This window comes from Alosa sapidissima, chromosome 24, assembly GCF_018492685.1.
Source record: "Alosa sapidissima isolate fAloSap1 chromosome 24, fAloSap1.pri, whole genome shotgun sequence".
In the NCBI taxonomy this organism is placed as follows: Eukaryota; Metazoa; Chordata; class Actinopteri; order Clupeiformes; family Clupeidae; genus Alosa; species Alosa sapidissima.
In genome coordinates this window covers 11198920-11225733 of record NC_055980.1, presented here as the reverse complement: position 1 = coordinate 11225733, position 26814 = coordinate 11198920, and the positions used below count along the sequence as shown (strand labels likewise).

General features: G+C 41.4%; 2 protein-coding genes across 2 annotated transcripts; both read left to right on the top strand.

Annotated features, from left to right (window-relative positions):
- The first annotated feature begins 2866 nt into the window (after window positions 1-2866).
- habp2 (hyaluronan binding protein 2) lies at window positions 2867-8717 on the top strand. Its single transcript, XM_042083816.1, has 13 exons — window positions 2867-2998; window positions 3300-3342; window positions 3709-3792; window positions 4029-4139; window positions 4321-4437; window positions 4744-4860; window positions 5112-5268; window positions 5482-5582; window positions 5944-6202; window positions 6458-6600; window positions 7200-7334; window positions 7601-7743; window positions 8374-8717. The coding sequence occupies exons 1-13, from the start codon at window positions 2930-2932 to the stop codon at window positions 8533-8535; spliced, it is 1641 nt and encodes a 546-aa protein (XP_041939750.1). The 5' UTR covers window positions 2867-2929; the 3' UTR covers window positions 8536-8717.
- Window positions 8718-13501: 4784 nt separating this feature from the next.
- On the top strand, window positions 13502-23141 carry LOC121700682 (tryptophan 2,3-dioxygenase A-like). The gene is made up of 12 exons (XM_042083817.1): window positions 13502-13828; window positions 13996-14104; window positions 19318-19408; window positions 19821-19891; window positions 20142-20269; window positions 20483-20669; window positions 21005-21112; window positions 21284-21395; window positions 21651-21708; window positions 21868-21947; window positions 22391-22481; window positions 22811-23141. The coding sequence occupies exons 1-12, from the start codon at window positions 13794-13796 to the stop codon at window positions 22968-22970; spliced, it is 1230 nt and encodes a 409-aa protein (XP_041939751.1). The 5' UTR covers window positions 13502-13793; the 3' UTR covers window positions 22971-23141.
- Window positions 23142-26814: the final 3673 nt, after the last annotated feature.

Here is a 26814-nt window from a genome sequence, read left to right as displayed (position 1 = left end):
CATGGAACTCTTGGTGGGTGACATACCTGATGAAGTTGATCACAGTCCTCACAGAGTCAAACATCAAAATAACATGTGAAGCAATAAGCTGAGGTGCACCTCCAGAGGCTGATATGAGGCATACAGAGTAGCATGGTCCAGTGCATCAAAACGACACCATCAAAAAACACTGGTGATGACCAGTTTTTCTCTGTTCTTTTGATAGATGGTAATCAGATCACCTATAAAACATCTAGACATGTACAGTAAACAGATATGCAACTGTTGCACATCTGCAGAATGAATAATATGCTCTGGAGACGTCTGTCCAAGTGTTAAATATCCACTTTGTGCTTAAATTAGCTTGAAAGTGCTTTATAAATAGGATGTATTATTGTTATTATTATTAATGTGATGATTGACACTGGTACTTACATCACTGGGTAAAATAGGTCTGGGTCAGTGTGAGAATGGAGTTGTACACTGTACATTACAATGACTGCAGGCTTACTTATAGCAATTTTTTGGGCTCTATTTTGGCGATTAGAAACGCATGGTCAGTGGCGAAAGTTTAAATACATTTAGCAATGTTCAAAAGGATTCTTCTGTTTCTTAATCAGTCATGGGTGTATTTTGGGCGTAACATCCTTTCAACCAATGAGAGTGACATCCAACATTCCCTTTAACAGCAAGCAGCGCAACTTCAGACAACTCATGCAAGACCGCATGGAACAGGGATTCCACTAAACCTTGCTATACTAAAACCTGTTTGTGACTAGCAGAGTTTCTCCATGCATCTGCACTTGTCTATTATTTGAACTCGGCAAAGTGAAACTAACTTCACCGTGATCTTATCAAAGACAAAACAGTTCTACACAGTTAATTACTTTCATTATTGACTGCCAAGGGGCTACCATCGAAAACGTAGCCTGAAAAAAGAAAAACATTTACACCAATAATGTTCGAATGACTGAATAAAAATCCTAAGGATATTTATCCTGCAGAGGAGTTGCTACTTACATCTCCTGACAGTGCCTCTTCAGCTGTGCTTTTTATGCGCCTTTCGCTATAGACCAGGTTTTTCTTGGTCAGTGGCGTAATTATTTTTAGAGGGATGTAAGATAGTGATTTTTGGATCATATGCCAGACCACACCTTCTGCCACACGCCTGGGCACAAGGCTTAATACAAGTGAAGCGCATGGTACCAAATCCACCACTGACTGGGCGTAAGATAAAAATAAGCTTTGTGTCTCGCTTTGCGTCACTTTGTGCCGCGTTTCTGATCGCCAAAATAGAGCCCTTAAACCAGGGGTGTCAAACATAAGGCCCGGGGGCTAGATCAGGCCCGCCAGCAGGTTTCATACGGCCCCCCAGATGTTTTGGGAAGGAAGGGGGAAATTAGAAAAAAAGATCACATCCAGTTGTCTTCAACAATTTGTTATAAGCAATATCTCTATGATATGATAAATCGATTAAACCTAGCACTACAAACCATCCTCAGGAAGGAAGAAGCAGAAAAACTAACATGGAAGTCGGGCATTTCAAGAGAGAAAGAGCCACACCGGTATATGACAGCAGTAGGCTACATTATTGTGTACTTGTTTGCTCATAAGTGATATAATCAAACAACACTCTGATACCCATGCAGAAAAATGATAATGACAATGACGGCCCCCCACTAGGTCTCATTCCAACAAATCCAGCCCACTGCCTAATATGAGTTTGACATCCCTGCCTTAAACTGTCTTAAAAAAAGTAATTTACATTGAGTGGGCAGGGCATCTGTGGCCTACTAGTCAAGGAATTGGACTTGTGATTGAACAGAGCTCTTCCACATCCACAAATGAGTTGCCCTTGAGTAAGGCACCTGACTCCCAACTGCTCTCTGGGCAACAGATCAAGGGCTGCCCACTGCTCCGGGTGTGTATGTGTGCTCCTAGAGAGCTGACTGCTCCAAGTGTGTGTGTGTGTGTGTGTGTGAATGTGTGTGTGTATGTGTCTGTCTGTGTGTGTATGTATGTATGTATGGGTATACTAACCGCTGGATTGGAAAATGTTCATACAAATTTCCTGCAGGACAAATAAAGTATAACTTAACCTTACTGATTTGCCAGACACTTACTATAAAGGCCCTTTCAAACTGTCCTTCTTAGAGGGTTTCTGGGTTGATATGTTCAAAACCAATGCAGACACTTTGAAATTAAAATGAATCAGGCTTCAGTGTAATGTTCTACAAAATGTAGATTTTAAAACTTTTTTTTTTAATGTTTGTTTATCCCAGTTACCATCAGCTCAATGTTGTTTTCTGTGCCACAGGGGATTCCTTAGGAACACACATGTTGAAAGAGTCTCTATCCAAAGTGACCAAAATTGGAAATCAAGCCAATTACACAATGAGGCCTGCAGAGATTAAACCCAGTCAACTAATACTAATCAATGTGACACTGAGCCAGAGACCAGGTATTGTTGACGAGGCCTCAGCAAAAAAAATATTATTGAAGGAAAGAAACAAGCCACATTGAACATCTCAAAAACAATAATTAACAAAAGGATTCATTTGATTCAGCATTTACAGAGTGCCTTGACAATTACAGTTAACTGCATTGCGATAACTGTCCTACAATGATGATTGGGACACTCCTCATATACAAGTAAATGTGTGGCAGTGTCAAGTCATTTCCATGAGCAAATGTAATCCTGTATTTGAAATATCTTCTGTGGCACACACAAGAAAATGCTGAGCCTGATCAGGTATCAGCTTCATTTACTTTTCTAAAGTCCATTGACCCTTCCAAGCATAGCTGTAGGTTGGGATGGGATTTGGGGGCAGTGGTTTGCGGGTTGAGGGTCAGAGTGTTATCGGGCACAAGGGGACATCTGGCCAGCAGTCGGTCTGTGGGGTCGATCTGGTGAGAAGCTACGGTCTATCTCTCTGTCTCGGCAGAAGCCATGGGTCCTGCGCTGCTGCTGCTGCTGCTTGGACTGACCCTGGCTAGTCTGTCTCCGTCAGCAACTGGGGTGAGTTGCGGTGCCGATGCAAATGATTCAAAGAAACTTCCCAAGATTATTTTATCATGGCAATTAAATAGCTGCAGGGTTTTCTCTCTCTCTCTCTATCTCACTCTCTCTCTCTCTCTCTCACACACACACGCACACATTTTAGTTTTACATATTCAGTACATTCATGTATGATGTTGAGCTGATCAAGCAGATCAACAGCTTGGTCACCATCAGGAGCTTAACAAGAGAGTATATATATATATATATATATATATATTCTATGAATATATCAAAACTTCCTGTTTGTCTTCTTGAACAGAGTGTCCAAAGATCACCTGACCACCATGCCTCCATAGATGAAGGTATGACTTTTTGACCATCAAATATTGCATTTGCACAGTAGACTCTGGAAAACAACTCTTCAATTGCTCATTAAAGGAGAAATCTGGCGAGTTTTCACATACTGTATATCTTGTTTCTTCACCGAGTACTGTCGGTACGAAAAAAACAAAAACAATCGATTTTACCTAGCTCGTGTTGTTACAGTCAGTAGCTAATGCAGCCAGGCAGCTACAGTACTACACTCTGGGGGCATGTACATGGGACCTCACAGACATGCCCCCAGAGTATAGCTCTGATATCATTCATTTATTTATCATTGCATAATATTATTATATCATCCTGTCATTTTGTTAATTGTATACTTAATGCTGTATTTTCCCCTACAGATTATGCCTATTATGACTACACTGAAGACCCCTCGACGGGTGATTATGACCTGAGTTGGCTTACTGAACTGTTTGATGTGCTTGGTAAGCCTACTCATCTGCAGACCACTGATGTGGTGTTTAAAACCTGGGTTAGTGGTTTGCGTATGGTGTGTAGAATATAAGTTATCAAGGTCCACTAATTAACTGCCACCCATATGCTATGGCTCAATTCAATGCAGAACAAATTAGCACTTATACCAGAGACCAATTCCATTTCATCATCATGCTTTTCTGCAATGTGTAGGCCTACTTTAAATGTATTGTTTTTTCTTACTTAGATGAGTGTGACCCGAATCCATGTCTCAACAATGGGGTATGTGAGAATTTGGTGGATGGTGGATACAAGTGCTCCTGCCCAAGACCTTATAAAGGCAAACAGTGCCAAGCAAGTAAGATTTTTCATTAATTACGTTTCTGACACTAACAATGCTCTAACTGAACAATATGGGATTTTCAATGATATTTTGCTTTTATGTTTTGGGTGTTGTTTTTTCACCATTCCGATATCTACAGATCATAAGGACCGCAGTACTATCTTTTTTTAATAACACGTTTACCATGTTATATCAGCTGAGGATCCCTGTAAGAAAGCCAAGTGTGGCCGCGGAGAGTGCGTCCTCACACAAACGGCTCCCTTCTATGAGTGCAAATGCGATCCTCCCTTTCAGGGACCAAACTGCAGGAAAGGTAGGCATCCTACAAGCAATGATTTCAGTACAGATCCAACTATTTCCCCTAAATGTCCTGTAATGTCCAGTAAATCTGCTCCTGTAATGTCCAGTAAATCTGCTCCTGTAATGTCCAGTAAATCTTTGCACTGCTGAGTTTAGCTGATTGTGCTGTTACCACTAAGATAATGGAAGATTCAAGTCTAGACCAACATAATGAAATCTATGCACAATGTCAATGATGAATGCAATGAATCAGGGGTAGGAGTAGGAGGTTCTTACAGTGTTGTTGAAGTGCCGTCTCAGGGGAGCGTTGGTCTTCTAGCTTCCAGGTGCAAACCAAATCCCTGCATGAATGGTGGTACCTGCAAGAAAGGACGAACCCGAACCAAGTTTGAGTGTGTCTGCCCGGCTGGCTACAGTGGAAAGTTCTGCCAAGTTGGTAATACCTCAACCTGTTCTACACCAGACTCCTATCTGACAGGAGATGTTAAGAAAACTTATGTATTAGATCTATACACAACTTGTACAACTTGTCTATTTCAAAATGTAATCATAAGACAAAAAGATCAATGCTTTTGCACACACTTACAGTAAATACTACCTGCACTGCAAGTACAAAAACAAATCAATAAACAGTTGCATAAGAAAAAAAAGGCTAAAGCACTGACACTATCTTGGAAATGCATACAGGGCCTAACGACTGCGTTGAGGGGGACGGCGAGTCATACCGGGGCTTTGTGAGCGTGACTGAGGACGGAGTCAACTGTCTGCCATGGAACTCTCACCTCATCCCTGGTGGAGTTCTTGACGATAGTATCGACGGACTGGGACCCCACAGCTATTGCAGGTCTGCTGTAAGATTGTGTGTGTGTGTGTGTCAGGGTTGTGCACAATTTGAATTGCAATTCTGCTTCCTGTTTGCTACCTCAATTGAAATGCAAGTGAAATTCAAGAATTGAATTGGAATTTAAGAGCCAGTTTCAATTAAATTCTGGAATTTTGCACAAGCCTGGTGTGTGTGTGTGTATGTTAACATGTGCCTCTTCTTCTGCCCTGACAGAAATCCTGATGGTGAGAGCGCCCCTTGGTGCTTCATCAGAAAGAAGAAGAAGCTGGACTGGGACTTCTGCAATATCAGGAAATGCTCAGGATCAGATATTGGTACATTGGCACACACACACACACACACACACACAGCTGACTGAATGATTGGAAGATTGTTGATAGACAGAAGTATCTTCTACAGAAATCAATGAGCCGTGCAAACAGCAAAGTTCAAACCTTCATCGCAGCTTTGTTTATAGTCCTTATACAATGAGAAAGTGCGTCATCATGAGAAGATATGATTACTTTTTTTCAGTGTGTGTATTGTTGCAACTCAGTATTTAGCTGTATTTCCAAAACATTTAAACACTTCATAAGCTCAGATTTACTGTACATCTCACTGTGTAACATTATTTGACTCTCTCTCTCTCTCTCTCTCTCCCATCATCCTACTATCCTCTTTCATTCTTTCACACAGTACCCACAGTCCCTCCCACCATCCCTGTCATCAATGAGGCCACAGACCCTCCCTCCAGTGGTCAGTTTGCCCAGTGTGGAAAGCCCGAGCCTGGCCGCGCCACTGCCCGGATCTTTGGGGGGAGGAAAGCCCTGCCTGCGGCCCACCCCTGGCAGGCCTCTCTGCAGATCAAACCCAGGGGCTCCTTCTCGCCCTTCCGTCACTCATGCGGAGGCATCCTGGTGGGATCATGCTGGGTCCTCACTGCTGCACACTGCATGTGCGTATGTGTGGCCTCCTATCAGCACCGCTCTGACTGGCCATGCTTTTGTTTGAAATTGCATGTGTGTGTGTGTGTGTGTGTGTGTGTGTGTGTGTGTGTGTGTGAGAGAGAGTCTACAACACATCTCTGTCTCAATTCAATTCATTTCAAAAGTGCAAATTTATTTGACCATTTATTTTTCAGACTGTATCACCATTAGTATTTTCTTGGCATACAGTATGCTTCACTCACTTCTACTCATTTGTGCTGTAGTAATCCCATGGACGAGATGCAGGTGGAGTTGGGTGGCATCAACCTGGACAAGACGGAGGAGTTTGAGCAGATCATTCCTGTTGAGAAGGCCATCATTCACGAGGACTACAGGGAGGCTCCTGACGCACTCCATAACGATGTGGGTGAGTCATACTATGAACAGACTGAGCAAGACAGACACAACGTAACAGACACGTGTGTATAGATCTACTCAGCGGTGCACAAGCCTTAACCTAGCACTGCCATGCTTCTTTCAAAGAAATGCAAGTGCCAGCGTACAGTAGTTCTGCCAGGAAGACTCAATGCTACATCACTCATTCATTCATTTCTCTTGACCAATCACCAGTCTACATCGGTCTTAATAATGACTCAACTCATGCACCTGCCCTGCTAGGTCTTTCTGGTTGAACTAACAGAACGCCTTAGAATGAATGAATGAATGAATGAATATCTGGTTGCATGAATATGTGGATGTATTTACAACACACCACATGATTGGCACAATGTATTCACAAGTCAACTTTTTTGCTGCGGAAGGGGCGGGATATGTGTAGACAACTGGCATATTGGCGTTACAAACTAACCCCATGCATTTCTATGGAGGATTCTTTAGGTGCTGTGTCTCCTCATTAGAAAGTCTCTGGTTGAACTCACAGAATGCCTTAGAATGAATGAATGAATGAATGAATGAATGAATGAACAAATTAATATCTGGTTACATGAATATCTGATTGAATTGCAGCTATGCTGAGACTGAAGGGTCCGAAGGGCCAGTGTGCCAAAGAGACCAGGTTTGTGAAGACGGCCTGCCTGCCTAGCGGACCGCTACCGGACTCCACTGAGTGCTCCATATCGGGATGGGGGGCCACAGAGCAAGGCAAGTCAATCCTCCCCTCCTCACCCATTTACCACAAACATGAATGCAGACAGATCGGTGGTACAGTCACATAGCAAACCTTTCTTGGATAATTCAATATGAGGCATAAGATTTTTGTTCATCAAATGTATTTCAGGAAGATATATAGCAATGCTTTAATTATATATAATTATATTAATAATAATATATATATATAACATTATACATTATAATAACATTATACAGTATGGCCTCTTAACTCTTTTATTCTCTTACTCTTTAAACAGATGTTTACAGCAACCAGCTGCTATCAGCCAAGGTGCGTCTGATTTCCAAGGAGCGCTGCACAGCTCCCACCGTCTATGGCACCAGGTTGGATGAGAGCATGATCTGCGCTGGAAAGATGGAAGGAGGGGTGGACTCATGCCAGGTGTGTGTGTGTGTGTGTGTGTGTGTGTGTGTGTGTGTGTGTGTGTGTGTGTTGTGTGTGTGTGTGTGTGTGTGTGTGTGTGTGTGTGTGTGTGTGTGTGTGTGTGTGTGTGTGTGTGTGTGTGTGTGTGTGTGTGTGTGTGTGTGTGTGTGTGTGTGTGTGTGTGTGTGTGTGTGTTTGTGTGTGTGTGTGTGTGTGTGTGTGTGTGTGTGTGTGTGTGTGTGTTTGTGTGTGTGTGTGTGTGTGTGTGTGTGTGTGTGTGTGTGTGTTTGTGTGTGTGTGTGTGTGTGTGTGTGTGTGTGTGTTTGTGTGTGTGTGTGTGTGTGTGTGTGTGTGTGTGTGTGAGAGAGAGTTTATTTTTTATGTATGCATGCATGTTAACTTATTTGTCAAAAGCATGTTGATACCTTAGGGGAATGTACTACCAACTGCAATGATCTTTGATTATAACTGCCATTGTTTCTCAGTGTCAATTTAAGACGGCTGATAATCATTATGATACACATGATGAAAATGAATTGAAAATACATTTCCAGAATTTCCCCACTGTTTTCCCCACACACTTAATACAGATACTCTTATTTTGACTGAGACGGGGAATCTAAAACAGTCCCATATTTCTGTTGACAGGGCGATTCTGGTGGTCCTCTTGTGTGTCAGAAGGATGGGACCTACTATGTGTACGGTGTCGTGAGCTGGGGAGATAGCTGTGGGGTGAAGAACAAGCCGGGGATATACGCACGGGTCAACCACTTCATCGACTGGATTGCAGCTAAATTACTATCAGACTAGTGGCACAGATTAGTGTGTGTGTATGTGTGTGTGTGTGTGTGAGAATGTATTGCAGCAGGGTTACTGAAGCCATCAAGCAGTTGCTGTTGAAAAACATTTCTTTTTTTAATTTTAAGTTTAATGAAGTTTGTCCTAAAGCTGAACTGGCAGCCAGACATCCTAGTAAAAGTCTGATAAAGTAAGTCTTCAAGCAAGGCCAATCATTTAAAAGCATGCCACAAGGGGGCGCAAGACACTTTGCCGGTGCTCACGTTGACCAGTGCTCTTGTGAGACCATAATGCCTGTCATGCTCAAAGTTTATCTTTTGTGAAATGATACATTTACATTTTGTTCAGACTCACTTACGGTTCCCACACACAGTTGCGTTCCGTCAACGCATGCCAGTGGATGTTCCCGACGGTAGCTATGCAAATGACTTAAGGTATAACCGTAATTTGATTGGCTGGTGCTGTATATTGTTCACTTGTTCGTAATTTGATTGGCTGGTGCCGTCATTCAGTGCAGCAAAAGTTGAACTTCTCAACGCGAGCGACGGGAGCAATGTGACGCAACGGACCCACAATTCAGTTCGGCAACGGATGGCGTAAGCCCATGTAAAGTGGACGGGATGCGTCTCCAGCACTGCAACGCACGCAACTGTGTGTGGGACCCGTTAAAGCATCTGGTATCATTCCAAATTATAATTTAAAAAAATGTAATTCGAGTCATTTGGGTCATTTGGTTTGTTAGTTTTCACAAAAAAAGGGGTAAGCTTTTTTGTCATAAATATTGATTCTATCTTAAGCTTTTCTCTGATATAAATATCTAGTTCTCTCAAAATACTCAAAAGTACCAGGTTAAGGACACCTGCTTACATAATACAATCTCTCTTTCCCTGATGATTTACAGACATAACTGCATAAATATAATAGGCCATAGGTATTGTAATAGGATGTTTACATGAGTTAAATGTGTGGACTTACCTCACTGGCGAGGCCTATGGATGCCTTTGCTGACGGGAAAGTTATGTCCTGCATGGTCAGTTTATAGCCCTGAGCTCTCAGTGTATGCCACGACTCTTGCACTTAACTTTACACACACACAAATACACACAAAGAGAGAGCGAGAGAGAGAGAGAGAAAGAGAGAGAGAGAGAGATAGAGAGAGAGAACATACATATTAATACAAACACATACCTACATGGAGGGAAACATTGTACACTTATATTGGAGAGAGGAAAACAAGCAAGTGTGCGGATGAGATGCTGAGAGAATACTTTATGGATTTAATTCACATCTCTAGTGTCAACTACATCATCATCAAAATGAAGCTCATTACACTAGACCTCAACAGTGCTCATGACCTTGTCCAGAGAAAGGCCCTGGTGGGTGAACCAGTAAGGGAAATGTCTTGTTGGTGTGATGTCTGAGGCACAACCTCATGCATCTCCACCTGATTTTGGCCCTACTGGAAAAACAACGGCTCCTCAGGAGTCTGTGGTTGATCGGTTTGATGTATTTACTGCACTCACTCACTTTCATTTATTCATAATAGCCCTACAATTAAAATAGATGACTAATAACAATAGTTAACAAACATATTTGGGATATTGCACTGTCACTGAATACAGAAAAAATGCATTTCCAAAATACAGTATATTTAGTATTAGTATGGTAATTAAAAATTAGGCTAAACTTTTCAAACCCAGTTAACCTGTTGATTTAGCAAAAAAAGAGCTCTTGAAGTCTTTCCATTAATTAACAGTAACATTAGCAGGTTTAGGTTATGTAAGACCAAGTTGGTGGACACATCTCTAGTCCAGTGTATCTGGAGAGTCAAGTAGTCACATACATGCCACACAGCATGAAGCAGACAGACTTAGCTTCTGCCTTTTTTTTCCCCTCACGGGCTGAAGATCTGACAACCTTGGATAAGGTAGACATAGCAACTGGACACAGGGTCAGTCATTAACATATGGAAGACACGCTGACACACACTGACGTTTTAAACAAGTTTTGCTCTACACTATACCATGCGATAGCACAAAAATTCTATGGAAATCAGTGGAAAAATACAGGTGAGTACGACTTCCATCATTCCAGAACATAGCAGTCTACCTGCACTCTGTACAGGTGTTAGGATAGATTAGGCACACAATAGGGAAATCACTGGCTTACAGGTGGGGCTTTAGTGATGTAGCTAACTGGGTTAAATGAACACCTGTCCACACTTCAGGGCTCACAATTAGTTTTAGGCCGCCGCCTTTGTGAAGATATTAGCGTCCTGAGTTTTACTTTCGAGGCAAACTTGGACTCACTCCTGCTGTTTTCATTTATTTGGACTATCATACCACCACAAAGAAAAAACTGAACTTAACAAACAACCGATGCCAATATGCATTGAGATTGTTGAGGCCCCAGTTGAACTGGAGCACATTGCATGGTTATAAAGATTTACTTCCTAACTTTAGCTCTTTTTTTATTGTATCAGCGATAATGTTTTGAACTTCATGAGGGAACAATCCCTTTCGGACAGAATCTGTGCTGGGAACATTAAAAGTAGGAGAGTAGGATACTTTCATTATGGTACTGTACGTTTCTTTCTTAGCCTACTGAATGTACATCTATTCTGAACAGCCTACATTTTCAAGGACATTTTCATAGTATTGGTTCATTTGAGATACTTTGTTTCATTCAACTGGCTCATGTCCTTTACAAGAACAAGAACAAATCAGGGTATGTGTTCATCTTGCTATACTGTATGAGCACTCTTTGATAAACCCATAATAGCATTTTTTTAACCAGTAGCCTAATATTGTTCAAAACAGCATCAAACCTCGTCAGTAGCTTGCTCAAGGTCCCTACACATAAAATGAAGCACCAACAACGTAGTTAACGAACCCGGAGTTTATTACCGAAGACTGTACTAAGCTCTGTAGTGGCTGATCAACGAAAAATACTCCACGGCTTATTTGATGTGTTTTAATGCAGAAAAACACCCTTGGGTCAATTTTCGCTGGAATTACACTTTAAATTCAGATTAAAGACAACTCTACCCTGGGTGAACCCAGATAAACCTGTTATCAAATTTGAATGTGTTCTGCAGGTCCGTCTGGAAAGGATCCCATTGACACCCGTTTCTGAACTTCCCCATTTTATGACTTCCAAGGTCGTTAAAAGCAGTCAAATTAAATTTAAATTTGTGCTTTAAAGTCTTACCAAATCATTTTAGAAGTGCAGCAAAAATAGCTTTCTTGTGAAATATCTAAATTCACTTGTTTATTCACTTCCGAAGAAGACTCATTCCTCGGTTTTTGGTGATGAAAATGGAGGTCATTGAGCCCTTTCCCAGATTGACCTGCAGAGAAAATTCAAATTCCTTAATACAAGCTTAATACAGACACAAGACATAAACCCATACACGGCCATAAACCTGGAACTGAGTGCAGGTGAGTGTGTTTGGTTGCAGTCCATGCAGGTGTGGCACAAAGCAGGCTTTCAAAAGCTTATAGGGGAAGAGGAGATTCCCCAAGCTAAGACAACTCAGCTGTTTAGTTGTTTTCATCAGGGTCACATGGCTAAATAAATACGTTCTGCATCCAAATATGTCAACTTCCATTAGTAGTCTTGTTAGAGGCATTATTTATTATTCACAGCATCGAGTCGCGGCATTAGTCATATGGTGCCACAAAATTTAATGCATCTAATATTTAAGTATATATACTCTTTTGATCCCGTGAGGGAAATTTGGTCTCTGCATTTATCCCAATCCGTGAATTAGTGAAACACACTCAGCACACAGTGAGCACACACTAATCTCGGCGCAGTGAGCTGCCTGCTACAACAGCGGCACTTGGGGAGCAGTGAGGGGTTAGGTGCCTTGTTCTGCAGGTCCGTCTGGAAAGGATCCCATTGACACCCGTTTCTGAACTTCCCCATTTTATGACTTCCAAGGTCGTTAAAAGCAGTCAAATTAAATTTAAATTTGTGCTTTAAAGTCTTACCAAATCATTTTAGAAGTGCAGCAAAAATAGCTTTCTTGTGAAATATCTAAATTCACTTGTTTATTCACTTCCAAAGAAGACTCATTCCTCGGTTTTTGGTGATGAAAATGGAGGTCATTGAGCCCTTTCCCAGATTGACCTGCAGAGAAAATTCAAATTCCTTAATACAAGCTTAATACAGACACAAGACATAAACCCATACACGGCCATAAACCTGGAACTGAGTGCAGGTGAGTGTGTTTGGTTGCAGTCCATGCAGGTGTGGCACAAAGCAGGCTTTCAAAAGCTTGTTATAGGGGAAGAGGAGATTCCCCAAGCTAAGACAACTCAGCTGTTTAGTTGTTTTCATCAGGGTCACATGGCTAAATAAATACGTTCTGCATCCAAATATGTCAACTTCCATTAGTAGTCTTGTTAGAGGCATTATTTATTATTCACAGCATCGAGTCGCGGCATTAGTCATATGGTGCCACAAAATTTAATGCATCTAATATTTAAGTATATATACTCTTTTGATCCCGTGAGGGAAATTTGGTCTCTGCATTTATCCCAATCCGTGAATTAGTGAAACACACTCAGCACACAGTGAGCACACACTAATCTCGGCGCAGTGAGCTGCCTGCTACAACAGCGGCACTTGGGGAGCAGTGAGGGGTTAGGTGTCTTGCTCAAGGGCACTTCAACTGCTTCCTACTGGTCGGGGTTCGAACCAGCAACCCTCTGGCTACAAGTCCGAAGCACTAACCCATGGCTGCCCAAAATTTAGGATTCACTCCTGCTTTGAAATATGTTTGAAATGTGGATATTGTAGTTTTTTGCCGTGTGTTTGAGGAGAGCCAATTTTCTTGACATGATTCCAGATTATCCGAGTGCTACTGTCAGCAGGGCACAAACAAGGTACACACTGTATTGTTTTTACACATTCCAGAGCCAGGGATGTAACCAACAGGGATGTAATCATCAGTGATGACAGAGAGGACAGAGGAGGGAAGCCTATAAAATGCACAGTTTGCATGGTTAGACTTGACAAGAATCAAGGGATAGAGTTCATTTGAGTGGGAAGAAGAGAGTAAGGCAGAGACAGACTCATAGAGTGAGACAGAGATCTTAGGGAGAAGGGGATAGAGAGAGATAAAAAGAGTGAGGTGTAGACAGAGAAGAAACGAGATAGAGGGATAGAGAGAGAGAGAGATAAAGGAAAGAAAGTGTAAGTAAGAGGGTGATACAGAGATTGAGAGAGAGACCACTGTCTGTGTAACCCTGTCCAGCAGAACCATGAGTGGATGCCCGTACTTCCAGAACAGAGATGTGTAAGTACTGTGAGGGGTCTGACCGGTTCAGACCTACTCTTACCTGTCTGTCATGTGACACTGATATGTGTGTGTGTGTGTGTGTGTGTGTGTGTGTGTGTGTGTGTGTGTGTGTGTGTGTGTGTGTGTGTGTGTGTGTGTGTGTGTGTGTGTCGCGGCTCCTTTAGCCTGTTTCAGAGCCGCCTTCAGCAGAAGAACGAGGAGGAAAGGGATGACTCTCAGGAGGGAACCAACAAAGCCAGTAAAGGAGGGATCATCTATGGAGAATACCTGCAGGTACGTCACACTCATACACACACACACACACACACACACACACACACACACACACACACACAAAAGGCCCTTTCACACTGGCGAAATCGCCGCGATTTTATGTACCAGAATTGCGGAACGACTGTCCCTTTCACATAGACCGAGGCGGAACTACCAAGCCCCCTAGACATTTTGCCGAGTTTTTTCGTTCCGGCACCAGTGTGAATGGGTCAAGGCGGAAAGTGGAATCTGGGCGGGCATTTCGATGCTATGTCCAGCCCACCACAGGAGATTGAAAAAAAATCTACCTGATCAAAAGCAGCAATAGCAGAGACAGCACATTATGTCAATCTATAAATTCACAAAGTCTCCAGTCATTCAATGCCTGCTAGAGTTGACTGTAGCTTGGAATGCAATCAGTTGCCATAATAGGCTATCCTAAAATCCAGCGAAAAAACAAAGCATGAACTCATGAGCGTCTGTCTGCCCTATATTTATATCCTCTGATTGTAATGCTTACAGATATCTAGGCGATATTTGTAACATTTGTTTTGTATTTGGCCTGTTATAAAATCATGTAGACCTATTGAACAATTTTTCACATTAGGAACCGCAAAGTTGGAGACATGCATAAAGACATTGCTGCAAATTTAAAACCGGATTACTCTGGAATGGCTAACTGTACAGGGGCATGCTTATTATGACCGCCGCTAGCGAAGCGGTATATAGGGATTGTCAAAGTTTTTTTTTCTTCTTTTTTTTCCCCCGTCATCTACTTCCTGAAATTTTGGTCAACGATACCCGGGGCACCGAAACACCGGGGCACATGAAATTTGGTGGGTATGTAGCCCCACTAGACTTTTACGGAAAAATTTTGTTTGGTCCCTGGGGGCCACTCCCCCTCCGCGCTGGGCCCCCCGAAACCCAAAAAATGCAGTTTTTCCTAAATAACTACCTGAACCGTGGCACCGAGGATGAAGAAATCTTTATGGTATGTTGGTCTCAAGGGCCCACATCAACCTAGCCCATAATCACTCATTTGTGATTTGCACCCCCCCCGGTAAAAAATGAAAATGCAATATCATTCTGCTTTAATCGCCCCTCTCTTCAGTAAAGACGTTCAGAACTGCACCAAATTTTATGTGTATGATTAACCTGACATTCTCTGGGGGTATGCCAAGTTTCGTAGAATTTCATCCATGGGGGGGTCTAAAAAATTAAGTTATGTGTACATTTAGTGACTGTACACTCATTGGCCTGTAGATGGTGGTGCACACATACACACACGTACACACACACACAGGCACGCATACCATCAGTATCGGCAATTAGAACGGCCGATACATAATTACAAATTCAGTAGGATTAAAGGAAAACCAAATATTCATCATAATAATAATTTGGCTGCATTTCCAGTATTGGCGTTACGTAGTCGTTTGTCCACTAGATGGCGCATCGTTGCAGTGATACGTAATGTTGTTGGAAGTTAATCTAAAGTGGGTTGGAAAGACACTAAGCTTCCTACAAGGACAAGACTGGTAGTATGATTTCTGCATGACATGTAATTCCCATTTCCTCTTGAAGCCGAAATAAATCTGAGAATGTTTATCGGACATGCTTGTTTTTTACTGCAGGTAGGCTACGTTAATCCTATCAATAGCAGAACGTAGGTAAAATAATGTTACCGTTAGCATGGTTGAGTGATGGAGGCCAATTTGATTATTGATGTATTTGTAGAAAACCATAAATGCGTTTATAGGCTACCAAGCAAATTGATAACAGCACTAATTGTATCTTTCGACTGTCATCTCATTTGCTTATGACCATAACCTAGGCTACTAACAGGAGCTAAGTGAGTTAGCCACAACACGTTCGCTACGTGATGGTTTTTTAATGGAAAATATATAGGCTACCTGAAAGATAACCTGTCTATGATGCATCCTAAACACCGGGCTGGGACATTTCTGCTCAAAGTCACAAAAGCATCTGAGTCAACGTTCATTCCCAAACACCCATATAGGCTACTTCAATCCTCTATTTTCAAAAGTGATTCAAGTAAGGAAGAGCATGGCTCAAAGTAAAGTAACTGAAACTACATAAATTCGTCAAAGTGAATAATTTGTGTCAACTCGCAGCAATGTAGATTTATTAACGCACCCGTGATGATCTACATCTCCATTTAAACCAGATGTTTTAGAGCGCACGTTGAGATGTATTCAGGGCAGGGCTGTACCTACACATATTTGTTGCACGTGCTACAAAAATCATTCTTTGCTATGGATGATTTAGTACCAACGTTACACCGGTCAGATACAGTTTTGCCTATGGCTATTCCGTGAGACTGAGGCCCTTTTTGTTTGTTCACAGTGCGTGTTTAGGGTGTGAGAGGGGAGTCGATGTGCTTTGATTCCAGCTTGGTAGTTGTAGTCTATGCGATTAAAAAACACGTGTGTGTGAAGTAGCCAAACAATGATAACCCTTTCATTATGGCTGCTTTAGCCACAGACCTTGAGCTACTGTACAGTGGGTTGGGTTCCATTTAGAAGTGTCCACTTCATTCGTCCTTTCCGTGATTCACACAGCTACGTGAAATGTATTAGGCCTACAGATATGCAAAACTATTAACTTTTCGCCAAGAGGTGGCAGCTTGATACTGTAAGGTGTAAGTCATTGGTTCCAAAGGAGATTTTATTTGGGTCGCCAGCATAGCCTAGTGACAAGTGTTGTGTAATAGGCCTAGCATAGGGACTACCTTATATAGCTTATAGTTTGTTAACAGTCACGGTTTTGTCATAACTCCCTCTATGCATTTTTGCATTTAGAATAGCTCTGAAACCGGGGGGCGAACACGTAGCAGGGGGGGCGCCAGTGCGTGGATATCTCAATCGCAAAATTAAACAATATTTCTATCGGGCGCCTACCATGGGTGGGTGAAAATCAAAAGATTGCGTCAAAAGATTGAGCTTAACCATGGACCTCATAGTTGCAAAATGCAAGAGAACGTGAATCAGCATATTATTTGCACAAATAATAACGGACAGTAGCTCTTCAACTTTGCCCGTTAAAATGTGTATGAACAGTCTCGCAACGCATTTCATGAAGGCCCTTTTGGACATGTCAGTTATTTGCACCACTGGGTAAAACGGCATTTTGTTTTAGACTACTGGTATTTAATTTGTGCATTGACAATAAAGCTGAATATCAGTTGAACTAGATGACTAAACTTATGCATATGTAGAAGAAGAAACATTCACAAAAATCCATGACATGACCTCTCTTCTTGATAGCTGTTGAAAACTGCATGGAACTGACAGGGATTGTTTTGTTTAATAATAATAAATAAATAAATACATTATGCTGCTACCTTCTGCTTTTCCCAAATACAATGTAGCCTACAGGTATACCTTTCATCAGTCCAGTTGCAATGGATGGACTGTGATGAACTGCCCTACTTGTGATTGTTTAGATATTTTAAAGGTTTTATAACAATGCTACAATTTTTTTGGCCCAAAAACAAATCTATTCACCTTTGCAGCGCCAGTAGGCTACTTTGTGTGCGGAATGTGTGCAAACACACATTCCAAACAAGCATACACAAAAGTTTCAAGAGTTGGGGATGGAGTAGAAGATGGAGACAAATTCATTAATATGATTTATTTTCGCAGAATGGATGTACAGGACTGAGCGGCGGTCATATTTTGTACCGCTATGCGGTACATCTAGTTCTGATATATGGTTTGTCATGTGTTGAGGTAAAGTTCGCGAAGTATTCCACCAAGATGAATGGATAGGGAGACGGGCGCAAAAAATATGATTAAATTATAGTTACTTTTCTCGCGAACCGTTTACCACAACAACTAACCACTAACATCGTTTAAAAACTGAGAAAAAGCTCTTTCGTGTGATACATGTGATGTCTGTGATAATAGGCTACTTCGCAAGTAGTTTGGGTGGGACAGAATACCTATACAGAGCAGCAGCTCTGGCCATATCGGCTCTGGCTCACATGATGTCCTGCTTTAAATGCATTATCGCTTCACTACCCAACACGCGAACAAGAAAGAAAAGAAAAAGAAACCAATGTGCTTATGTCGCGATTTCCGATAGGCCCAGGCCTAGAGAAAAGACAGCTATGGTAACCTAACAATTAGGATTTGCTTTGCCTACACTGCTGTTTGGTTGTCCCAAACTTTGAGACGATCCATACTCACATTAACTGAATCTTATCAACCCGAACTGCGATGTTCCAAACAGTGACAGGATGCAATGCCTAATAATCTCACTGCCTTCGGCATAACTGCTAACAGTGCGCCTAGACCTACTAACACCTGAAAAATATTAAGCTGCTGTTTTCTTTTCATGACGAGCACTTGGCCTACGCTTAAATGATTTATGACTGAATGGAACGTTGCGTTTTTAAGCGCCAGAACTGCTTATCACGTCGTGTGACAAAGTTTACACCAATCATCTTCTAATGTATCCTTATGTTGAGATGTTCATTCTCTTTGCCCATTTGTGCGCGAAGTATGTTTTAATTAAGACAATACACAAGCTATTTTTTATTGTTGTAATATTGAATGATTTCATGAATAAATTGTGGATTACGGCTGGCGGCGCCACTGACCAAGGCCACAGTAGCCTGTGAACCTCTGATTTTCAAAGGGAAATCACGGCGAATGCAAGGGCAACTCTTCTCTTCAATTTCCCTTCCAAATTACTTTTTATTGTCTGAAGACATCTAAGAATTTAACATTCTAACAGCAACAGCAAAGCAAATGCAAGCTAACCAAAGTGCAGTCGGTTCTCCCGCCATGGTTTTTGAAATCACACACCTGCTGTATCTGAAGCCCCACGCACGCATAATAAGGCCTACGACTATCACTCTACACGCCCACACAATTTAATTTACTATAGCTGATCCTGCCTTCTGGCTCCCCAAAATGCCGCATTATGTGAACAGATCAGCAGGCCGGCAAATTTTCACCTCGCTTTCAGACACAAAAAGACGGCAAAAAGACGTCTCCTCTTCCCGCAAATTTAGCGGGATCTCTGTGTGAAAAGGCCTAAAGACTAATAATAATAAACCACAAGACAGGCTCACAGTACTGTCAAGACTGTCCACTACAGTGTTACAGTGTATTCCAAGTGTATTTTGCTTTCAAAGACATTTAACAAACCCAGTAACCAAACTAGCCTAATGTAAAACTAATGTATAATGCTGATTTTTTCCCCAGCTGGATAAGATTGTGGCTGCTCAATCTCTCCAGAGTGAATTGAAAGGCAATAAGATTCATGATGAGCACCTATTCATAGTTACCCACCAAGGTAAATACAGTATACAGTATCTGAACCAACACAGTTCTTCTCATTTCTCTCCATCTGTTTTGAAGCACATTCTCCATATTTGCATTGATCATCTCTGCCATCTTTGCATTACGTCCAATCATCTGTTGGCTAATGTGCCTTGCATATAAATAACGAAAATAATGCACACCCTCCGAGGTGCTGGCAAGGGAAAATAAACTAAGAAAAACTTGGTCGCCGCACACTCTATCTCTTAGTTCTTTTATTTAATTCCAACGTTTCGGCTAAAGGCTGACAGGCCGAAACGTTGGAATTAAATTAAAGTTTTTCTTAATGTGCCTTGCAATCAATCAACAACAGAAAATCCTGTTATGCCAGTATAGGGTTAAGGGTCATCATGTGTAACTGCTTACTCTTCTTTTCTTGGGTGAAGCGTATGAGTTATGGTTTAAGCAGATCTTGTGGGAGCTGGACTCAGTGAGGGATATCTTCATAAGCGGAGATGCATTGCAGTGGCTAAGTTGGACAAATATTTGTAGATAATGCCTTAATTAGCACCAGTCATTAATCATTCAGAAAGTTTTTCAACAAATTGAGTTTTTGTTTTTGAAAGTGAAGGCCCTTATAAGATTTAAAACAAATACTACTAAACATTTCTAAACCAGTGCTCTCTGATATAATGGATAACAGTGGATAGTTTAATTATTGGAGTACCATGTTTTAGTGGGTGTCCTAATGTATCACTTGACTTCAGGCGCGAAATGGACGTAACATGTTGAAGGTGACCACACGTACCCACAGGATCATCACAATCTTTAAACTCCTGGTCGACCAGTTTGCTATTCTAGAGACTATGACTGCTTTGGACTTCTTTGACTTCAGGTCAGCAGATGATAATCTTTCATTATTTATTTGTTTGTTTGCCAAGTTATGTAACCTAGTTTATGACCACATTCCAATATTTTCATTCTGTAATTTGTGTCTTTATGGCAATATGCATTTAGGTGCATGCATCTGTAACATATACTTAAATTGGCGTGTGTGCGTGTTTGTGTGTGTGTACATGTGTGTGCACATGTGTGTGCCCTAAACCAGGGAGTACCTGTCTCTAGCCTCTGGCTTCCAGAGCCTGCAGTTCCGTCTCCTGGAGAACAAGTTTGGCGTTTCCAGTGACCGGCGGGTTTACTACAACCGGCAGCACTACCGGGACAACTTCTATGGCCAGGACAGCGAGCTGCTGCTCTGCTCTGAGCAGGAGCCCACGCTGCTCCGGGTGGTGGAGGTGATGACCTGTGGAGCGCCACCATACACATCACATCACACAGGAACATTTGTGTGTTCTTGGGTGTCGTTTATATACATACATGGTATTGTAAACATAGAACAAACACATGACCTATAGCTACTATAGGCCACTATAGGACATCTTCCATGCCAACACACCATACAGTATGCTACGTTAATAAGGTTTCCTGATGTTTAATTTGCACAGCTGTCCCAGTAGTAATGATATGGATATAGTGATACACATGGAATCATGATGTATGTTCTCCAGTATCAGGTATTGCCTGAGGCTATGTTGTATGAAACGTATATCCTGCTTTCTGTGTACTGCAGCAATGGCTGGAACGTACCCCAGGCCTTGAGGAGAAAGGATTCAACTTCTGGGGAAAACTGGAGGCCAACATCACTGAGGGACTGAAGAGGGAGAGAGAGAAACTAGAGGTTTGTTTATCACCTCCTGAAACTCATATATCAACTCTGCACAGACATCTGTGGTAATCATGGATTCAAATTCATTCAATTCATTCATTCATTCATTGAGGTAAATTGTCAGACTGTGCAATCAGACAAAAGGGCCATGGAAACAGTGGCATATATAATTTAATTGGACAGATGAGACCAGAGTCAGAGGACAAAGATGAACAGATGAAGGATTTCATAAAGCAGAGAGACCTGTTTACATCCCTGTTTGATGAGCAAAGACATGAAGACCTGATGAGTAAAGGTGAGGCTGATCATCGCATACAGACACAGACACGCACACACACAAACACACCATGCCTAAGTCAAAGTATAGCTACTCACTCTGTAAGAATTGAACACCACTCAATGTCTTGTTGACCAGTACTTCAGTCCAATCCAGTTTTATCTCCACGTTTTTTTTTAAATGTTCTAAACAGTCACATCCTTACAAAAATCCCATCCAAATAAAATGTGAAGATCCCATGCATTTGCTTTATACTGTCTTTGCTGTCCTTAGGTGAGCGGCGGCTCTCATATAAAGCTTTGCAGGGCGCTCTCATGATCTACTTCTACAGGTGAGTTGTTCTCTCACTCGTTGTCCACCTGTCCATTCACCTCTCACAGTTTTGATCATCTGTCCTCTCACTCCTCATCTTCTCACGCTTAATGTGTTGACTCAGTTCACCTGTTCAATGTCCACCTGCTGGACACTCACCTGTGGTCTGTTCTGACAGAGAAGAACCTCGCTTCCAGGTGCCGTTCCAGCTGCTGACCTCACTGATGGACATCGACTCCCTCATGTCCAAATGGAGATGTAGGTGTCTCAGATGAGTCAGTGTGTGTTGGATTAAGCCTTACGACAGAGGCTAGAGTTTGCTATTTCAGTGAAGAAATGAATGACACATTTTATTTGACTTCTTAAAATACTTTTTAGCATCTGTGCAGTTTATGTGTACAAATCTGTGGCTCTATACTCTCTTTCTCATACCACGAGATAGCTCAGATAGAAGCCCTCAAAGACCAAACACTAGTCATGATTGTTACCACAGCCCAAACAACACTCCAACTGAAAAAGTCCAGTATCAAACCCGACAGCACAGCAGCAAGTTGTATTAGTGAAAGAACCAATCTATACAGACTGAAATGGTTAATTATTTAACTCAGTTTCTTATTATGTTCATATCATTGTTATGGACACAACATTATGCATTATTGTTAGTGACTATGAAAGTGACTGTGAATGCTTCCATCTTCCAGACCACCACGTGTGCATGGTGCACAGGATGATTGGCAGTAAGATGGGAACAGGTGGATCCTCAGGGTACCATTACTTGCGTTCCACCGTGAGGTAAGCCCAGCCTGGTCAAAATGGCATACACCACATTGATCACAGCCATCGTTTAAGTCAGCCACAATTTTCCCAGAAAATTAAACACAAACAATAGATCTTTCATCCCTATTGACTAATGATATCACAACACACATATGCACATTTTGTAAAATATCATCAGCAGCAGAATATGTTTTATGTTTTCCCAATAATATTTTTGTTTTGTTTGTGTTTGTGACTAAAACGCATAGAGACCAACTTGCTCTCTAATTTTAACAGAATATATCACTAATAAGATTAGACCCAAACTTTCTTAAAGAGCTTTGTTATTGTGTTGTTCTTGCCAGTGACCGTTATAAGGTGTTTGTGGACTTGTGTAACCTGGCCACCTTCCTGGTACCGCGCCACTGGGTGCCCAAGCTCAACCCCACAGAGGACTCCTTCCCCTCCACCGACACCTGCTGTGACAGCTCCTACTGCAGTAACAGCAGCGAAGACTCCGACTAGACATGGGGCGGGGGCCGATAAGACTGGGTGAAAGGGGTATCAGATTGCTGAGTTAAGTTAACAGTCACAAAAATAACTGTTATGATCATTTAAATTTGATTTAATGTTTACTCTGTTTTATACTTTTACACTGAACTTTTCTAGAAAAAGAAATGGGACAATGAGAAATTATGTCACTGAAAAATAAAAAGCAATGAGATAATTTAAAATTCTATTTTGTCTTTTGTCTAGATTGTGTCTGAAATATAAGCCGGTCCGGATGTATTGCATGGTGATAGGATGTTCAACATCGTAATTCTTCCTAAGATGGGCTTTCTTCCATATTAGACAGAAAGTTAGACTTATTTCACATGCTAAAACTGAATTGAACTTTGCATTTTGATTGGATTTGAAATCTACTCAAGAGTTTACTTACAATCAACATGATCAGAGCTAAATTACATACCTCTCTCTCTCTCCCTCTTGCTCTTTGCATTGCTGAAGAGTTGCTCTCGCCATCAAGCAGTTGCTGTTGAAAAACATTTATTTTCCTTTTGAAACTCATAACTCTGTGGCTTATAGGCTAAACTTATGTCATAAAGCTGAACCGACCACCAGTGATCCAAATAAATATCACATACAGTACGTCGTCTAGACTGTATAAAATAGGTCGTCTAACACAAGGCCAACCATTTGCAAATCGCCACAAGGGGGCACTAGACACTTTGACAGTGCTCAAGTCTGTGGCATGTCGCATCAAAGCCTACTCCAAGTAAAACTAGAAATGTAATGCCAGAGGAATTACAGTAGTGGATGGAAAGCTGCTGGCCTAATGTTGGTGGGAGATTCCTGAAAAAAAAACATTGAATCACTTAATCTTTGGGTTCATACAAACCCTCGTACCAAAAAACCTTGTGTGCCAAGGCGTTCTTGCGATATAACACTCAAGGTGTTTTTGACCTTGACATTTGACCTTTGACCTCCAACATCAATTCACTTCATCTTTGAGTCCATACAAACACTCATACCAAATTTCAGGCATGTATGTCAAGGCATTCTTGAGATATCGCACTCAGAGTATTCATGGACTTGACCTTTGACCTTTGACCTCCAACATCAACTCACTTCATCTTTGAGTCCATACAAACACTTGTACCAAATTTGAAGCAAATGCGTCAAGCCGTTCTGGAGATATAATGCGCAAAGCATGAGATATGGCTGTGACTTTTATTTTGACACACGGGAAACACTTACACAGGATATGTAGTTCAGGGAGAGCCAGATTGTATGCTAAGAAGCTGAGACAGTTGGATTCACAGGTGACACCTGTGCCAGTGTTCTGATTAGCCTGGGACCAGGGACGGTTGATAAAGCGAGACGATTCATAAGAGGGTAAATTCTGGCACGTTGTGACATGGGGTTTGAAGCTGTCACGCCCATTTAGGAGTCTAGCGGGAGGTCCAGTGTCTATGTATTCCTATGGGAGAAATGAACATTTTCACGGAATATGGCCAATCCCTTAGCCCTACATTCAGCGATGTAAGTTTTGAACCCATTTTCTAGAAGCCACATGTCTCCCTAACATTCCGACATTGAAATTGTATTTTCCAACTAAACAAATAAAGACAAAAATAGCTTTGTTTGTGATCTGTCACTGTCTCCTCAAAGCTCTGGTGCACAGCCACCTGTTCTCAGAGGCTCTAGACTCAGAGATGGTTGATAAACTAACCTAACATATTTTTTGCTAGAACTAGTAGACTACCACAAAGTTGCTGAACATATGTTATTTCAGGTTTGTTTGCAACAATATATAAGTTTAACCAAAGTTCTTAGCTGCTAGCTAGCTAGCGAACATTCCCATTCACTTTCCGTTTACTGTGCTAACGTTAGCTAGCTAGCTAGCTAGCTCGGTTAACGGGGCAAAATGAAATTATTCATTCCGTGTCCGAAAGAGTGTTTCATTGGCATCACACACAAACAATGACTGTAAAATAGTATACAAAATTATATGTATATGTTATTATTGCTTATTCAGAGAAAAGTTTCTGTTTTGACACGCCTATTTAGGAGTCCGGAACTAGTGCCATTTCGTTCCATTGGTGAATCGTCTTATGATTCATCTTAGGCTACGTTTATACGGTGACGATGAAAAGAGAAGACGCAGAAGTGGCATCTCGTCTTCATTTTTTTATTCGCGTTTAGACGAGCATTCTTTCATTCAGCGATGTAAGCATTCAAAGGGGAAATCTTTGTTTATATGAAGACGCAAGAGTATGTGATATTCGATTGGATATGCATTCCAGACCGCTGGGTGGTGGTGTGATAGAACCCCGGTACGTCACGCGCAGACATTCTAATTTGACAGTTTAGCCAGAGAGGTAATCAAGGATCTTTGGTTTAGCCGTTTAGACGGAGACGCAACCCGGGTCGTCTTCAAAACTCTACACTCTGGAAGGAGTCTTCAGATTTTTGCATCTTCAAGCCCCGATGGCGGGGTCGCCGTATAAACGAAAGGCACTTATGATAAAATATTTTGTCGTCTTCCTTCGCAATCGTTCTCGTATAAACGGCCCCTTAGTTAACTATAGAATCTTTGCTGGGACCAAACTCTGGGAGCTTAACGAGTGCAGCTGGCTTTAGGCCATTATGACATCACAGCCTCCATTCAAGTCTATGGGGGGGGATTAGCTTTTTAAAATTTTTAATCCCCTATTTCTCAAAAAGTATAAACTTTAAAAAAAAAATAATAATGAAATAACTCTTTTGTCCAACTCCAGACCTACACAACGGTTATTTCAACATATCCGTACGTTAAGTGGTTAGAGTCGCATTCATCCTTGAAAAGGTAAAAAGAAAAGGTTATAAGAAGAAGCCAGGAGATTTCAAGATAGTGGATTCCATCCACTATAATAATACTTTCTTGCGGAGTGTGAGAATGTATTGCAGTAGGGTTACTTGAACTGGCAGCCAGTCATCCTAGTAAAAGTCTCATACAGTACGTTTTCAAGCAAGGCCAACCATTTAAAAACAGGCCAGGGAGGGAGCGTAAGACACTTTGCTAGTGCTTACATTGACATGTGAGACCATAATGCTTGTCATGCTCAAAGTCTGTCTTTTGTGAAATGATACATTTACATATTGTTACAGTATCATGGGGTGACAGCTGCCAGTGCATTGTAAATTAGAATATATATATATGAAGAATCAATATAAATATATGTATATATTGAGAATGTTTATCGGACATGCTTGGTTTTTACTGCAGGTACAATACATTGCAATGTAGATTTATTAATGCACCCGTGATGATCTACATTAGACAAGTGCTATTTTTGAGATATGTGCATAAAGAGGCATTCCTTAGTAAAAGTTGAGAACAGGACTTTTTATGATAATTAGCAAAAAACAAAATGGTTGCCAAAATGGCAATTTGTGACACTTTCTTTGGGCTGGCATTAGTAAATAAATTAATATTGTTTGCATGTGTGTGTAACCCTGGTTAGTCAGCCTGTTAAACAGTAGTGAATAGGCATGACATCAGAGCAGGTAGAAGGACTGCAAAAAACACTTCTAAAATGTATCTGCAACTACATAAACCACAAACGTCCATATTAGAATTAGTTTTAATATTTTAAACATTTTTTAGAAATGTATTTCTTAATATTTTCTTTTGAAAATAAGTCTATTGCGTGAGCTGATAGTCTTATGCGAGACGTTAGAACCGGAGCCCACTTCTTCCTTGAACGATACAGAAGACAGTCGAGGTGGTGAAAGCCACTACATTTACCTCGACCACCATTATTTAACTTTGAATAACTTTGAAGCGAACAGCCCAGGATCATCTATGAACTTAACATCTTACGAA

Coding starts and splice junctions, on each gene's coding strand:
- LOC121700682 (XM_042083817.1), top strand. CDS start 13,794: ATGAGTGGATGCCCGTACTTCCAGAACAGAGATGT. Junction 19,409..19,820: donor ATTCATAGTTACCCACCAAG/GTAAATACAGTA, acceptor TCTTGGGTGAAG/CGTATGAGTTATGGTTTAAG. Junction 19,892..20,141: donor ATATCTTCATAAGCGGAGAT/GCATTGCAGTGG, acceptor ACTTGACTTCAG/GCGCGAAATGGACGTAACAT.
- habp2 (XM_042083816.1), top strand. CDS start 2,930: ATGGGTCCTGCGCTGCTGCTGCTGCTGCTTGGACTGACCCTGGCTAGT. Junction 6,601..7,199: donor CGCACTCCATAACGATGTGG/GTGAGTCATACT, acceptor ATTGAATTGCAG/CTATGCTGAGACTGAAGGGT. Junction 7,744..8,373: donor GAGGGGTGGACTCATGCCAG/GTGTGTGTGTGT, acceptor TTCTGTTGACAG/GGCGATTCTGGTGGTCCTCT.